General features: G+C 35.9%; 1 protein-coding gene across 1 annotated transcript in view; it reads right to left on the reverse strand.

The window, feature by feature from the left end:
* Window positions 1-16,069, reverse strand: part of FBN2 (fibrillin 2) — a 223,821-nt gene that overhangs the window by 108,650 nt on the left and 99,102 nt on the right. The window contains 1 exon segment of the mRNA XM_036848958.1: window positions 8,617-8,742. Within this exon segment, the coding sequence (XP_036704853.1) occupies window positions 8,617-8,742 (126 nt within the window).

The following is a 16,069-nucleotide window of genomic DNA, read 5'->3' on the forward strand; positions in this document are numbered from 1 at the left end:
TAATTAATAATGAAATAATCTTTAATCTGTTTAAGGCAATTACAAATGTAAAAATGAGAACAGTAAAAACAAGCCCATAAACAATGAAAGAAAAGATGTAAAAGACTTCAATGAAACTTCTATAAATGAAATGATCATAACTGAAATAAAATGCTTAGTGACTAGATTAAGCAGTGTATTGCACATAGATGAAAAGAGAATTACTGAGCAGGAAGATATAGCTGAATATATTATTTTAGTGTTGTTCAGAGAGTCAAAGAGATGGAAAATGTTGGGAAGAGGTTAAGAAGTATGCAGGTGAGGGTGAAAAGGTAATTTGCATCTAATAAGAGTACTAGAAAGTGTCATAAGCAGACAGTTGTGGGGAGGCAATAGTCAACAGATACTAGTTTACAACTTTCTAATGATGTTGCAAGACAACCTCTGATCTAGGAAGTCCAATAAATCCAAAGCAGGAAAAGTAAAAAGAAATCCACAGCTATCCATATCACTGTGAAACTGAAGAACAACAAAGAAAAGGTGAAGATCTTAAAAACAGCTACAAAGAAAAGACAGATAACCGGCTAAGGAATGATATTTAAATCAATCACCAACTTCTTAATAGCACCAGTGGATGCTAGAACACAATGGAATCGTATCTTCTGTATGCTGCGAAAAAATAACTGTCAACCTAAAATTCTGTACCCCAAGAAACCAAAGGGAAATTAAGTTCATTTTCAGGAAAACACAGAGACAATTTTCTACCAAAAGGTTCTTGCTAAAGGAAATTTTAGAAGAGGTGTTTTAGGTAAAAAGGAAAATAATTCCAATGGAAGGTTTGAAATGTATGAAGGAATAAAGAGGGAAAATATTGTTAGATACATGGACAAGCACTGAAATATCAAACAATAATAATAATGATTAATTTGTTGCAAACAGGGAGTGACAATTGACTAGAATTTTTTAAATTGGAAGGGGGAGATCAAAGTGTAACCATTCTAATATTCTTTTATTATTTAGATGTGGGTAAAAATACAGATTAATTCTAGGCTTTAAGTTACACATGCATCTTCAAACAGCTAGGATAACCACTAAAACCAGAGAAATAAACTATGTATTTCTAAACAATAGAGGAAAAAGAATGGGGTGTGGAAGAATGGAAGGCAGGAAGCCTGAATAAATCCAAAAGAAAGCAAGAAAAAGTAACAAAAAAGCAAGATGAATGGGAAGAAAAAAGAAAATAGAAATAAAAACAAATATATCAGTGACTGTAATAAACACAAATGAATTTAAATCTCAATTTAAAAGACAAAGATTTTAAGACTATGCCCCCCAAAATTTAGATTTAGGCTGTTTAAAGAAGTACATTTAAGACAAAAGGAAGCAGAAAGATTGAGAGGAAACATATCCAAACGGCATATATTTAAAGCTTCCTCTCCAACTCACAAAATGTGATGCCAAATAATATGAAATAAAATGGACCAAGAGAAAATATTTAGAAACAGACCAAGAAGAAAAGAAAAAAAGCTTTAGAGCATCAATATACATCAAAAAATGGTTCAATTCACCAGGAAAATATAATACTTTTAAACATTCATCACCTTATAACATAGCATCAAAATACATAAAACAAAAGCTTAAAGGGCCACATGGAGAAACTGAGAAATCTACTACCAAGGTGAAACATTTATACAACTCTTTCAGTAACTGATAGACACAGTAGATAAAATCTAGCAGCTCTAGAGAAAATTTGAACAGTACAGTTAACAAGTTTGATCTCATATCTATCCAACAAGTGGAGAAAACACAAAACTTTTTCAAGCCAACATGGAAGACTTGCAAACCAGGAAAACTCCTTACACTTCTAAACAACTCATGTGTCAAATACAATACCATACTGAAAATAAGGTAATATGTAAAAAAAATGAGTAGGGGCTCATCAGGAATCTGTACCAGTCTCAGATTTTGGGAGTCTGCAATGTTATTGTGAGGACTCCACAAATTTATACTTACACTGAACACTGCAATGCAAGTGAAAATGCCTCATAATATATAGGCACTACTATGGTTCCCACTGATGGAGATTCCATTGTGACTAATAAAATACAAATTCATTTAAAATTATTACTAAACATCCAGTAGTTTTTTTTTTTTCATTATGTATTTTCTCAAAGATTTTGGGTTATCATCATGTGTGGATCTGAAAACATTTTTGATATTAAAGAGGGGGTCTTCAAATTCAATAAACATAATTAACTTCTGTCCTACACAGTTTGGAAACCTCTACTCAGTCTTATAAGATGTGTTGGAGGAAACCATGTCATTGTTGAGAGGGTGGAGGGGCAGAAAGAGAAGATTGGAAAGTAAGTCATAACTTTTTTCCATAAATTCTATAATTAGTCTCTTCTAATAACATCAGGGAGGTAAACAATCTACTTCCAATCCTTTGCATCGAAAACACATCAGGGGGGCTTCCCTGGTGGCGCAGTGGTTGAGAATCTGCCTGCTAATGCAGGGGACACGGGTTCGAGCCCTGGTCTGGGAAGATCCCACATGCCACGGAGCAGCTAGGCCCGTGAGCCACAACTACTGAGCCTGCGCGCCTGGAGCCTGTGCTCCGCAACAAGAGAGGCAACGATAGTGAGGGGCCCACGCACCACGATGAAGAGTGGCCCCCGCTTGCCGCAACTAGAGAAAGCCCTCACAGAAACGAAGACCCAACACAGCCAAAAATAAATAAATAAATAAAAAAACAAAAAAAAAAACAAAAAACACATCAGGATGAGATACAGACACATGTAGTGTGATGTCTCACAATTAAGGTCTCTTCAAAAATACATTTCAAAAGGAAGACAGTGGCTGAGAGTTAGGTTCTTTCCTTTGCATATCTGAATTGCATGGTGCTTAGAAAGTACTGTGTTGGAAATGTGCCATATGGAATAGTAAAAAGGGGCACCCTACAGAACTAACTAAGAGTTGTCTAGGCACATCATCCCTTGAAATAGGGAATTATTAGGGGCAAAGGCAGAAGAAGCACATTTATTACACCATTAGGACAAATCCTTCTAATGCTTGGTATATATTTAACTGTAGAATTGATATGTCATAAGTAACAAAAACATGTCTAGTCCTCTAATAATCTCCTATCACCCTCGTTACACTCCCAGAAGAAGATTTACATCAAGTCTTATTTAAAGCCACACTGAGGAAGAGGAAGCAATCCGTCTCCTCTGATTAAAATATAAATCTATCTTGAAACAAAATAATGGTACCCTTATCAGAGTTTGTTTCATGGCTTGACATTTAGTCTAAACTTGATTTAAGTGAACTAACAGTTAATTATACAATGTGATGAAAACTTGGTAAAAGATGGGGGTGGGGCTTACCTTGAAAAAAATACGTCTCCTGTTGAATGAGTTTTGCTCATTAAAAATGAAGGGGTCAGCCAGAAAACCCTGATGAGGTTAGCTCAGGTCAGAAGACTAGCGACAGTAGGTGTTCAGTAAATAGAAACCATTGTCTCAGACATCAGCCCCTGATACTGGAGGCCTGCACTTGCCTCGCTGAGAGTCTGGCGCCAACCTGAGTTCCACTTGATTAATTCTGCAGATTCTTGCTATTCCTAAAATACTTTCATGTTGCTTTTGTGTTTCTATCATACAAGACTAACTAGAACTAGGAAAAATGAAAGAAAGAGAACGACTGTGGCTCCTAGGTTTACTTCTTCCTTTAAAATAGTGAAGTTTGTCTTCCTCATTGTCTAACCTTCTCTTTCTAGGACATTCTTTTTTAATTAAAACTACTACCCCTGTTCCACCAGTCGCCTTTTATATGATTTTGTGGTTAAAACGCGAACACTATACAGTATACCGTTTCATCCCTGTCTCCCCTTCCTCCATTAGTTAAACATTTTTAGGAGTTTTGGTTTATCCTTCAAGCATTTGTTGCAAATGCACGCACACACATGTAATCAACACCCATCATCACACAGAGTGCTGCCCAAGGACAGCATATCCTGACCATCTCTCTGTATCACTGTCTGAAGATCTTCCTCATTTCGCTTAAACAGTCTTCCCTCATTGTCTTTTGTCTCTGTGCTACTCAGAATTCTTGATGGGCTCCACCGTCCTCAGGATCAACCTGCAACTTCCTAGCATGGCAGTTAACGAGCCTCAACAACAGAATCTTCATCTTAACCCATCTTTCCTGTTTTGTCTCCAACTACTTTCTTACTCAGCTCTCTTTCCCAGACAAGCTCTCCTCACCGTCTCCCAAGCCCCCTCACTTTCAGCATCTGTAGTGCTGCTGACACCTTTCTCTTCGCTCAGTGCAGTCTTATTCCTTTGTTTAGCTCCCATCCATCTTTCAAAGTCTCTATCAGTGCTCACTTCCTTGAGAATTTTAACTATAACAATCAGGACTTTCTTTTGGACTTACAGCATTTATTGGCTAAGAAATTATTTAGCAATTAACTACCCACTGCCTCAAACTTTCTCTTACGTTACTACTTTTCACATTATGTTTTCAGGTTTTGTTTTCTCAAGAATACTCCACGGCAATACTGTGCACTGAAACTTTTGTAAAGCTCAAGGAAACGCACTAGGATATTGTGGCAACATCATATTACCTTAAGGACTTCTAAATGCTTGCTTTCATTTTCTGAACTTCACTTGCTGCTGACTGGCACTTTCCACTCCCCCAAATAGGGTCCCTGCTAGTTCTGTGTGCACAACAGCAGCTGGCACATTAACCTGCATACAGAATTTGCTCACGGCTGCTTGTCAATCATTACTGACTCACTGACTGGCGGTCACTCTTCTTGCCTATACTGCAACGTGGAAATTAGGTATTAATAATGCCATGAATATTATAATGACACTGAATTACTAAATGATATAAGGGTCATTAAGTTGTGCTATTAAAAATGCTTCTAAGAAAAAAAATATTAGGTATGGGTTGACTCTTTTTCGAAATGACATATGTTAGTACTCTTTGTTAAAAAGGAGAGCTGTTTCCAGTATATTTTTAAAAACTGGATGGAAAACAGGAGATAAAATCAAATTAAGAATTTGATTTTTATATTTAGCATAAAATGAAATGGGAAAAACTATCCTCATTATAATTAAAATGCCCCGCTAAACTCTCCTGCCTTACATATAAAGCTATTTCCTACACATAAAAGAAAAGGCAGCTTATGGATGCTTTATAATGTTGTATAGATTCAAGATGTTTTGATTCACTAGAATAAGGAATTAGGGCAGCATTCAGCATGTGCCCACTCTTAAATAAAGGTGCAGATAACATGCAGTTTCTTACTTAAGAAAAAGCTTTGAGTTCATCCAACTCGTTATTGTTAGCATACATGTGGTTACAAAATAAACAGCATGGAAATATTTATGACATATATAATTCAATCATAAATAAATTCCATCTAAGAAAATACAGACTCAGATTTTAAAAAATCAAAACCAAAGATCTCTTACATATTAAAATGCTAGATTTATTTTTTTCATATGTGGAAAACACATACTTATTCCAAATGAAACATAGTTATTCAAAACATTTTTAAGCTGCTTATTACTTAATTTTAACATTGGTTTTGCAATTTTGGAACGTCATTCTCCCCTCCTTAGGGGCCTTCCTCTATTCCTGGGTCAGGATATTGATACTGAAATGAATGGGGACTCATGGTTAGCAAAGAACTCACTGTGCCTCAGGTCTCTGGAGCTCAAGCAGGCTTTCTCACCTTCTGAGCACTGGGAACTGTAACTCAGTGCCATCACATCATGTCCAGCAGGATGCCAAACGATGCAAAGCACTTATTAACCAACATTAAATTCTTACATTCAATGCCATCTCATTCATTCATTTGCTGGTTTGCCTATTTATTCAGGAAAGGTTTACTGAGCCCAGACTTCTAAGGAAGGGACTACATAAGGCACAGGGGACAGAAAGCTGCATAAGACAGGACCTAATGGCACTCAGAGTCTGGCCAATGAGTAAAGCACAAATACCTGTGACACTGTGATAAACCCAGAAATGAAGGAAATAAAAAATATTATGGGAAGGGCGGATTGATTTTGCCCGAGAAGAAAATGTGGGTTAAGCAGGGATGGCTATAAAGAAATGTGATATCTAAGTGGGGACTTAAAGGATGAGCTGGGTTTTAACAAACATAGAAGGGGGAAATCAAGATGCTTCAGGTAGAGGAAGTACTGTGGGCAGTGTGCTCATGTACTGCAATAAGAGAAATGTGCGTGTGAGGTATAAGTGGTTAGAGATGAGTCCTGAATACAGGCTGGGTCAGGTTCTAAAGGGCTTTGAAAGTCCAGTAAAGGCTGAGAACTTTATATAAAGAAGCAGGAGATAGAGTTTACCATGATTTAATGGTAAACCAAATATCTGACATTGAAGAAAACAACCTCAGAAAATCACTGGGGATCTTGATCATGATTATCTGAATATGATGAAGAATATGCTTCCTTTTCAATGCAAAAAAATGACCATGTGTTGACTAAAGAAAGACTTAGAAACTTAAGAAATGAGAGAGAAAGAAACAACTTAGAAATCTGATAGAAAACACTAACATTTGTTAAGGCAAATTCTGCCTTCTTACTAGTTGGTCTAGTTGTACAATTCATTCCCAAAGGCCTTCAATTACTCCACATTGTCTACCAAATAAAATACATACATCTTATTTGGCATTTTCAGACTTCATGGTGATAACCTCACTTATGTCTCCAGCCACATTTCTTCTAGCCATTTCTAGAATATAAGTTTCCTGAAGTCAGGGTCTATGGCATCCAGCCAGTGATGTTCAACGATGACTCCCAACCTGACATTTTTCCAACAGAGTTGAGTTCATGCCTATTTCAAGCTGATGACTGCATATATGTGTGTATGTGTATGCACATTCTTTTCCTATACAGTTTAAGAAAATTAAGCCAAGTATAGGTAGTTCTACTAATTTTCAATTCTGTTAAACTATGTTAAATGAATCAGACCTACTACGCAGTGAGCCAACTGGTAACACTGACCATAAAAACAGTTAATTTGCTCAGTTTTATAGACTTAACGTCTCTATAATGTTTTACCTAGTGTAAGATAGAACTCTGATTCATCCGTGAAGAACAAATAATCATCATTCAAATCTCATAATTCTCCAATGGGAAAGGGAGGCTCCAAATGGACATTGTACTTTTCAAAGCAGACTGTCAGTGCGGTGGTAGAGAAACCACTCATGCTGGAGACCTTGATATCTAGGCACAGGGTCTCTGTCACCTTAAAGCAGATAAGGAGACAGTACAGAACCATAGTAACACAGGTGCAGAGAGACCTGGATTCAAATCGTGGCTCCATTTGTCAGCCCTGAAACATCATGTAAGTCACTTTACCTCTCTAAACCTCAATTCCTTCATATAAATCAGAATAATTATGCCTATCATACAGGGCTATTTTAAGGAGTACATCCTCATTCTCCTATACCTCCTCCTTCCCCTAATGATAATAATAGAAGTAATAAGAAATATTTTATTGAACATTTACTAGAAGAAACTGAAGTACAGACAGGTACTTCAAGGCCCCACCACTATGTGATAATGAGGTGATACAGATGTCCAGTGCCTTAAACGTGGTATGTATTTCATAAATGGCAGCTGTCAATTTTACTACCACTACCACAAGCTTCTTCTTTGACTGCTATTGCTACTTTTCTATTACTATTTATGATGACACCATAGTATTCTGAAGGCAGGATCTCCATTTCTCATGTTTGCTGTTGCACTGCCATAGCATAATGTTTGGCAACACATTTTATCCAGTGAATTCAAGCCTTTTTACTGGTGGCCTAGGACTTCTAGCTTACATCCTGAACCCTCTGTTATTTCCTCTCATCAACCCAGTTCACTTGGACATCCTTTGGATTTACAAAGTCCCTGGAAGTTAGTTGCTCACACACCCTCCCAGTGGGGATGGGAGACGGTCATTGCCCAGTCCTCCAGCGAACCAAGCAACTCCCATCTTTGGGTGCTGGTTTAATTTCCCTAATTCCTGTACTATATGAACCTTTAGTGCTCTTAAAGTCTAAGGCTTGTTCAAAAATAGATGACCTACACATGACTGTTTTATCTTTCTAAACAAAAGAGAACATGAAAATATATATGCCTTTAATTAAAATATGCTTAAAACAAAATTAAAGGTATCGATTTCTTTTTTGCAATAACTATTTTCACTAGAATAAACACATGCTAAGTAAATAAGACTCTGACTACATTCATGATTCATAGCAATGAAAGAACCCTTAATGACTACATTTTGTCTCCCAAAGTAGATTTTTAAAAATCTTTCTCATGCCTTTGTGTCTGTAACACTTGGCAAGAGCAATGTCTTGAGGAAATCTTTCTTCATTTCAAAAATAGCTTTGACAACATAAAGCAAACCCAGATGGTTTCTGAAACTGAAGTTTTTGCAAAGAGCACCTGGTCGATCAATCCCTCAATAGTGGTACCGTTTATTTTAAACAACTCTTTCAGCCATTTTCCCTGTCGTTTTATAATCGTTGCCATCTCCGTACCTGTTTGGGCTGTTCTGTCATTAGAAAGAAGCAGTGTATTGTGCCTTCAAAACTACGAGGCTTACCGATGCACCGAGAGCCATCTGTTGAGGTTACATATCCACGTGGACAAACGCAAAAATAGCTTCCCACGGTGTTGGAACATTCGCCAGTCTCACATATCCCAGGAATGATGCTGCACTCATCAACGTCTAATCAGGGGAAGAAGGAGAAGATGACTGAGAAAGGCCTTCATTAAAGAGCTTTTAAAGGGATTTTTTAAAAAGAGTATGAGAGCACTCATGGTTGATTAGGTCAGATCATATAACCCTGAAGATACTCTTGTTTCAGGCCCTAAAGAATTTCTCACACATATCTATGGGACTGAGATGAAAGTAAACTCCCATGGCAGTAAAACAAGGCCAACTAAAGCAAAACTCTATATCCTTTTTTTTCCCCCAAATGCAATTTAAATTGGAAATAAGTAAAAATGTAAATGTTTTAGTTTCCATTCTACATCAATTAGGGAATTATCCTACTAGAGACTTTAAAAAAAACACGTGCATGGATTATATTTTAAAATATGAAATAACTACATTTAAAAATTTATAGCTAATTTTCACATTAATTATTTGAACCAATGGAAGGTGGCAAGCACTTTTTTTTTCTATTTGGCTTCAGGATATGTTTTTGTACTTACATGTGAATATCGGTATATTTGACATTCTGGGAATTAAGTTCAAACCTAAAATAATACAGTAAAATGGCAAAGGGCAAACTTGGGTGGCTTTGGGAAGTGTCCAGTTTTCCTATTGTGCCTCCCTGCACATATCCATTCAGTTTACTCAATGTTAGGACTAGTCTACTCCCTTTCACTTTAATGAAAGGTCTGCTTTCTTTTAAACTGTCCCCAAACCAGAAAACCTGGCCACTTATATAAGCTTTAATGTACTTTTCTTTTAGTTCAATAAGCAGAGAGAGGTGGAAAGTCAACAAAGCTACAATTAGGTACACTGGAAGCTACTTGTTAATACATTTAAAAGGAAATGAGCCATTGCGAGGAGAATCCAGCCACAGATGCCTGGGAGTTAGCTGTCCTTTTTAAGGAACAGAACTAGCAAAGATCAGTGAATACAGGGAACGATTATAAAAGCCATAAGCATAGATGATTACTGAAAAGTAAACCTGAGCTTTTAGTTTTGTTTTAGTTTTTTTAGATGCATATCTATATACACACACACATATATGTTTAAGTGTATCAATAAAAAGCAAAGGAGGGGACTTCCCTGGTGGTGCAGTGGTTAAGAATCCGCCTGCCAATGCAGGGGACATGGGTTCGAGCCCTGGTCCGGGAAGATCCCACATGCCGCGGAGCAACTAAGCCCGTGTGCCACAACTACTGAGCCTGTGCTCTAGAGCCTGCGAGCCACAACTACTAAGCCCACGTGCCACAACTACTGAAGCCCGCGCGCCCAGAGCCCGTGCTCTGCAACAAGAGAAGCCACTGCAATGAGAAGCCCGTGCACAGCAACGAAGAGTAGCCCCCAATTGCCCCAACTAGAGAAAGCCTGCGCGCAGCAATGAAGACCCAATACAGCCAAAAATAAAATAAATTAAATAAATTTAAAAAGCAAAGGAAAAATTATATTCTAATTGTAAATACAAGGAAATAAATTTTAAACCCCACAATTAAAGAATGGTTGACAATGCCTTTCTTAAATTCCTCTATTGCTCTATTCATTCTTTTTTCCCGCCGTTTACTGCCAAGTCATTCTTGCCTACAAGCTGTATCATGAAATAACTATATGCTTGCGTCTTCTTGGAATGTTCTTAATAAAAAAGTTACCAGATTCAGGCTTTTCTGAAATAATATCTTCATTAGAGGCTTAACAGTTAGCCACTGAAGGCACAGTGGTACAAATCATAATCTACCAATTCCCCTAGAGAGCTCAGAATTCTAACATGAATTGGTTACATGAGAAGCAAACATATAATGTGGTGAAAGAGTTACCATCAGATTTAATCCAACAAAATGAAACCATATGTGCAAAATTAGGGTCTGCTGCATCCTGTGTTGCTATCTTAGTGCAGGGCATCTAATAAACCGAATGTGGATTCAGAAGAGAAAGGAAACTAGAACAGCTATACTCTAATTACCAAATAAACTGATAATCACTTCTAGATAAGGAAGACCAAAAGAAAAAGAGAATAGCACACAGTAAAGCAGCAAGCACTACAAAAGTGAAGGACCAAAACTTTCCTTCTGATCCTCTTACATCTAAAGTTATGCCAACAATCAAGGCACTTATGGAGCCCAGGATTGATCCAAATTCTTAAAACTTAGGAATCTTCATTTAGTCCTTCATTTAAGCATTTACTCTTATTTTCAGCCATTTCCTTTCATAATAAAGAACTTCTTTGTGCTCTACTTCCAAATAGCCTCCTGACAACAAAAAGAGTAGAAATTGAAAGATGTTTGACATTTTTCTTTTTTAAGTGGAGAAAAATAACCCTGGAACATAGAAGAACACATGGAATGATATTAAATTTGTGGGTTTTGTGTTAAGTATTTTATTTTACAAAAACTCCATGTTTCACAATTCTCCTTAGAATTAAGTAAGAACCTTGAAAGGTTAGCTTCAAAATAATTATATGTAAAAGGCTCTCAGTAAAGTATTTAAGAATTCTATATGAAAAATAGGAATATTTTTCATTTATTTTTGGGCTAGGCTCCCCCTCAAATTTTAATAATTAAAAAATTTGGTGTTTTGTTTTTTTACTGATCAAAAAAACCCTGCCTTTTGATGTGCCCAATATTTATTCATCAATTTAAATTTAGCATTGACATTTATGTTAAGAAGGATGCATGCATTTAGCTCTTTTGTAATAATCGTTTTTCAAGACCATATGTCACAATCAGATTTGGAAGTAGTATCTTCACAAATACAAAGCATACATTGCCTATGTAGGTACAAACAAGTAAGCCTAATGGGGACAAGTCTATTCACAGTAAAAAGCAGTCTTAATTGGAATTCATTTCATTCATGTTCTGCATACCTAATATGCTTCTGTCCATCTCCCCTTGAACTTTTTAAAAAAAAAAGTTTACTTATTAGTTTGGAGGCTTTGGTCTGCAATAGAAAAACTGATCGAAACTGACATAAACCAGAAATTTAATAGCTTGCATATCTGGCAGTCCAGAAGTGGCAAGGATTTTAGGGTTGTTTTAAGGCAATGTCTCTTGCTCGGCTTCTCTGAGATCTGCTCACCTATCTCTCCTCTGTGTTTTGATGTCATCCTTAAGGCTGACTTCCCTGATGGAAGCAAAATGGTTATAGCAGTCCTAGGCTAGATCTTTGACTGGGATATCTAGTGGAAGAGAGGGTGTCTCTTCCAGCGGTTCTCTTCTAAGAGGAGGAGAACTTTTTCCCAGGAGCACCCAGCCAATCTTCCCTTTTCTCCTAATATCCTGAACTGAGTCACAAGCTAACTCTTTTGAATGATTCCTCTAGCCAGGAAAATGTGCTCATTGACTTAGGCCTGGAGTCCTGAACTAATTACTGCTGCAAGTGGAATACAGTTAGCTTTAGACTAATAAAAAACAACGAAAACAAAAATAAAAGCCAAAAACAGCATGGGTGAATACATCTGAAAATACAGCATAGTTGAACAATGGAAAGTGTACCAGCATGGTTGGGAAACTGATGAAGATAAGCTTAGCTAGTCAGCCATATGCTGAATCCTGAATCCATATGAGAGCTTTCCCAAGAACTTTGGCTTTTTTTCTGAAATGATTTAAGGTGTCTATGAAGAGGTTTAAAATAAACAAGAACATTTCATAAGCAAATCAATATTTCAGAAAGACAATCCTTGTGTTTAATGTAGATAGACAATAAATAGTCCAGTGATAAATGATGAGATCCTGAAGTAAGCTTTATGAGGGAGAGAACTCATATTCAAGAGATTCTAGAGGGAGAATTCAACAGGACTTTGCCACTAGATAAATATCTCAGACTTCTGGCTTGATTGAGAAGGGAGCTAATGGCAGTGCTATTAACAGGAAATGGGATACAGAGGGAAGAACACATTTTGAGGTTTGGTTGAGTTCGGGACATTTTGAACAAGACATGTTGAAGAGAAATAGGCAGAAATTCCAACTCTTCAGCTAAAAATTTGAAACTCAGTAAAAAAAGTAAGGGGTAAAGATGTATATTTGTGGTTTATCACCCACTCTGCAGATTGCTTTTGAAGTTGTAGCAATAAATGAGATCTCCAAAGAAGACACATAAATGAAAAGAATTGAATTTAAGGAGGGAACTCTGAGAACCACCACCATCCAAGGGAAAGTCAAAGGAAGAGAAGCCAGTACAGGAGACTGGGAGGAAGAATCAGGGAAGGTAAAAGCAAGAGTATGATGACAGGATGCTAAGGAAGAACTCTGTCAAAAAAGAGGGAGCTTGAAGTGTGCCATGGGAGGGTAAAGAAAGAGAAGGACTGGAAAGTGTTTGGTAATTTGAAGAAGTGGAATACAGGTTTTTTTTTGGTTTTTTTTTAAAGAAAAGTAGATCTAAGCAAAACCATCTGACAGATTTCTGACTGCCAAACCACATAACCTCATATTTGTCAACCAACATTTACAACATTCACTGTAACTCTTACTCTAAGCAGAATATAATGAATAATTTGGTAAGTAGTGCTAAGTGTGATCTCAGATATCACTGAATTCTAAGAACATTGCCCTAGAGATTCTGTCAATTCCAATATTTACATGTCATACATAAAAGCAGTCCATGTAACAATTATGTTACAGAGAACTTAGAACAAATAAAATAAGAAATTTTGTTTTAAAAAAGTGCTCATAGAATATTTTCTTTCCATCCCATGCCAAGGAACCACATGTATTTGGCATATTCCATATAACTTTTCTTTTGGTATAGAAAAAAGTAAATATTATTTCTCTTCTATGTACACTGAAGTTTTATTAATATATTATTTGAAACTAGGAAAACTTATGGCTAAATTTTAAATACAATAAGTTGCTATTTCAAGCTTTTATAGGGACAACAGGCATTTTCAAAATGATAAAATAAGTTGTAATGGAAAAGTAATGTTTGCTTTACCCTTTTCAGATATTGAAAGGATAATGTGTATCAATTGTACTCAGAATTTCACTGTATCTTTATAAAGAGCTTTATCAAAATATAATAATTGCACGGTAATACAGTCATTCACCTAAAGTACAAAATTCAACAATTTTTGGTATTTACAGGGTTGTACAACTGTCACTACAATTTAATAATTTTAGAGCAATGTCATTCCTGCCGAAGTAATTCCACCCCATTAGCAGTCACTCTCCCTACCTCCCTCTAAGCCCTAGGCAATAGCTAATCCATAACTAATAGATCTATGACTTATAATAGCTAAGCTGTATCTATATATTTGCCTATTCTGGACATTTCATATAAAGGAACCATAAAATATATGGTCTTTCATGACTGGCTTCTTTCACTTAGCATGATGTTTTCAAAGTTCAACCACGTTGCTGCAAATGTCAAAACTTCATTCCTTTAATTGCTGAATAATATTCTATTGTATGGATATACCACATTTTATTTATCCATTCATCAGTTGATAGATATTTGAATTCTTTTCATTTTTTGGCTATTACGAGTAAAGCTGCTATGAACATTTGAGTACTACATTTCTCTGGACATATGATTTCATCTCACTTGGTATGTACACCTAGAAGTAAAATGGCTGAGTCATATGATAACTCTATGTTTAACTTATTAAGGAACTGCCAAATTGTTTTCCAAAGCAGCTGTAATATTTAACATGATCACTTGCAATGTATGAGGATTCCAATTTCTCCACATCCTTGCCAACACTCATTATTACCTTTTCTATTTTAAGGATGTGAAGTGGTATCACATTATACACTTGGTTTGCATTTCCCTAATGACTGATAATGTTGGGCACACTTTAAAGTGCTTATTGATTGCTTTTATATGTCTTCTTTGGAGAAATATCTATTCAATTACTTTGCCAGTTTTTAATTGTTATTTGTCTTTTTAAAATTGAGTTGTAAGAGTTCTCTATATATGTCCCATATCTGATACATGATTTGCATATAAATTTCCATATGAACCTTAGGATCAGATTGTCAATTTCTGCAAAAAAGCCAGTTGGGATTTTGACGGGGACTGTGTTGCATCTATAGATCAACTGGAGGAATACTGCCATCTTAATATTTAGTCTTCCAATCTACCAACATGGGATATCTTTCCTTTCATTTAGATCTTCTTTAACTTCTTTCAACAAGGTTTTGTAGTTTTTAAGTGTAAAAGTCTTTCACTTCCTTTGTTAAATTTGTTCATAAGCATTTATTCTTTTGGTCCTATTGGATGTGGAATTCTTTTCTTAGTTTCATTTTCAGAATGTTCACTGCTAATGTATGGAAATACAATTCATTTTTATATGTTGATATTCTATAGCAGCAACCTTGCTGAACTGTTTATTGGGTCTAAATATAGCTTTTTAGAAGATATCTTCTCCACTTTAGTGGATACCTTACTCATTTTAGTTGATCCCTTATCCATTGAATGCGTGCCATCTGCAAATAGTTTTTCTCCCTTTCCAACCTGGATACTTTTTATTTCCTTTTCTTTCCTAACTGCCCTGGCTAGAACCTCCACCACAATGTTGAATAGAAGTTGTGAGAGTGAACATCTATTTTATTCCTGATCTTCAGGGAAGCATTGATTCTTTTGCCAGTTAGTATGATGTTAGCCATAGTTTTTTATATATGTCCTTTATCAGATTGAGAATGTACCCTTCTATTCCTAATTTATTGATCATTTTTATCATGAAAGGGTGTCAGATATTTTTCAAATACTTTTCCTGCATATATTGAGATGATCATATGGCTTTTGTCCTTTATTCTACTTATATAATATATTACATTACTTGATTTTCAGATGCTGAACCAACTTGCGTTCCTGGGATAAATCCTAATTGATAATGATGTATAATCATTTTTATATGTGGCTGGATTTAGTGTGCTCATGTTTTCTTGAAGATATTTGCATCTACGTTCATAAGAAATATTAATGAAAATGCTATTCATTCTTTATAACTCTCAATTTTCTCTCTTTAAATCAAATAAATAGATTTTAATTCAGCATCTACCATTCATTCATGAACTCATTAAGTAATTGCTGATTAAAGGCCTTTGATTTGTCATATAACATGTATCAGCCATACATAATCTCTAACCATCATGAATTTATAATTTATTAAGTAGGTAAATTTAAAACAAGGCATGATATGATTGATTCCACCATATAAGATTAACAATATGCTACTTCAATTTAATTATGCTAAACAGGAAAAGTTCTTGGAGAACATAGTAGTTGATAAAAGACCCTAAAGAATGGGGCAGAATTTAAACAGGCAGAGAAGATGGGAAAAACTATAAGCCAAAAACTATGGATGAGGAATGAAGAGTTTCCCATGAGCTGCAGGTATTTATAAGGAGTA

Source organism: Balaenoptera musculus, chromosome 3, assembly GCF_009873245.2.
Source record: "Balaenoptera musculus isolate JJ_BM4_2016_0621 chromosome 3, mBalMus1.pri.v3, whole genome shotgun sequence".
Lineage (NCBI taxonomy): Eukaryota > Metazoa > Chordata > Mammalia > Artiodactyla > Balaenopteridae > Balaenoptera > Balaenoptera musculus.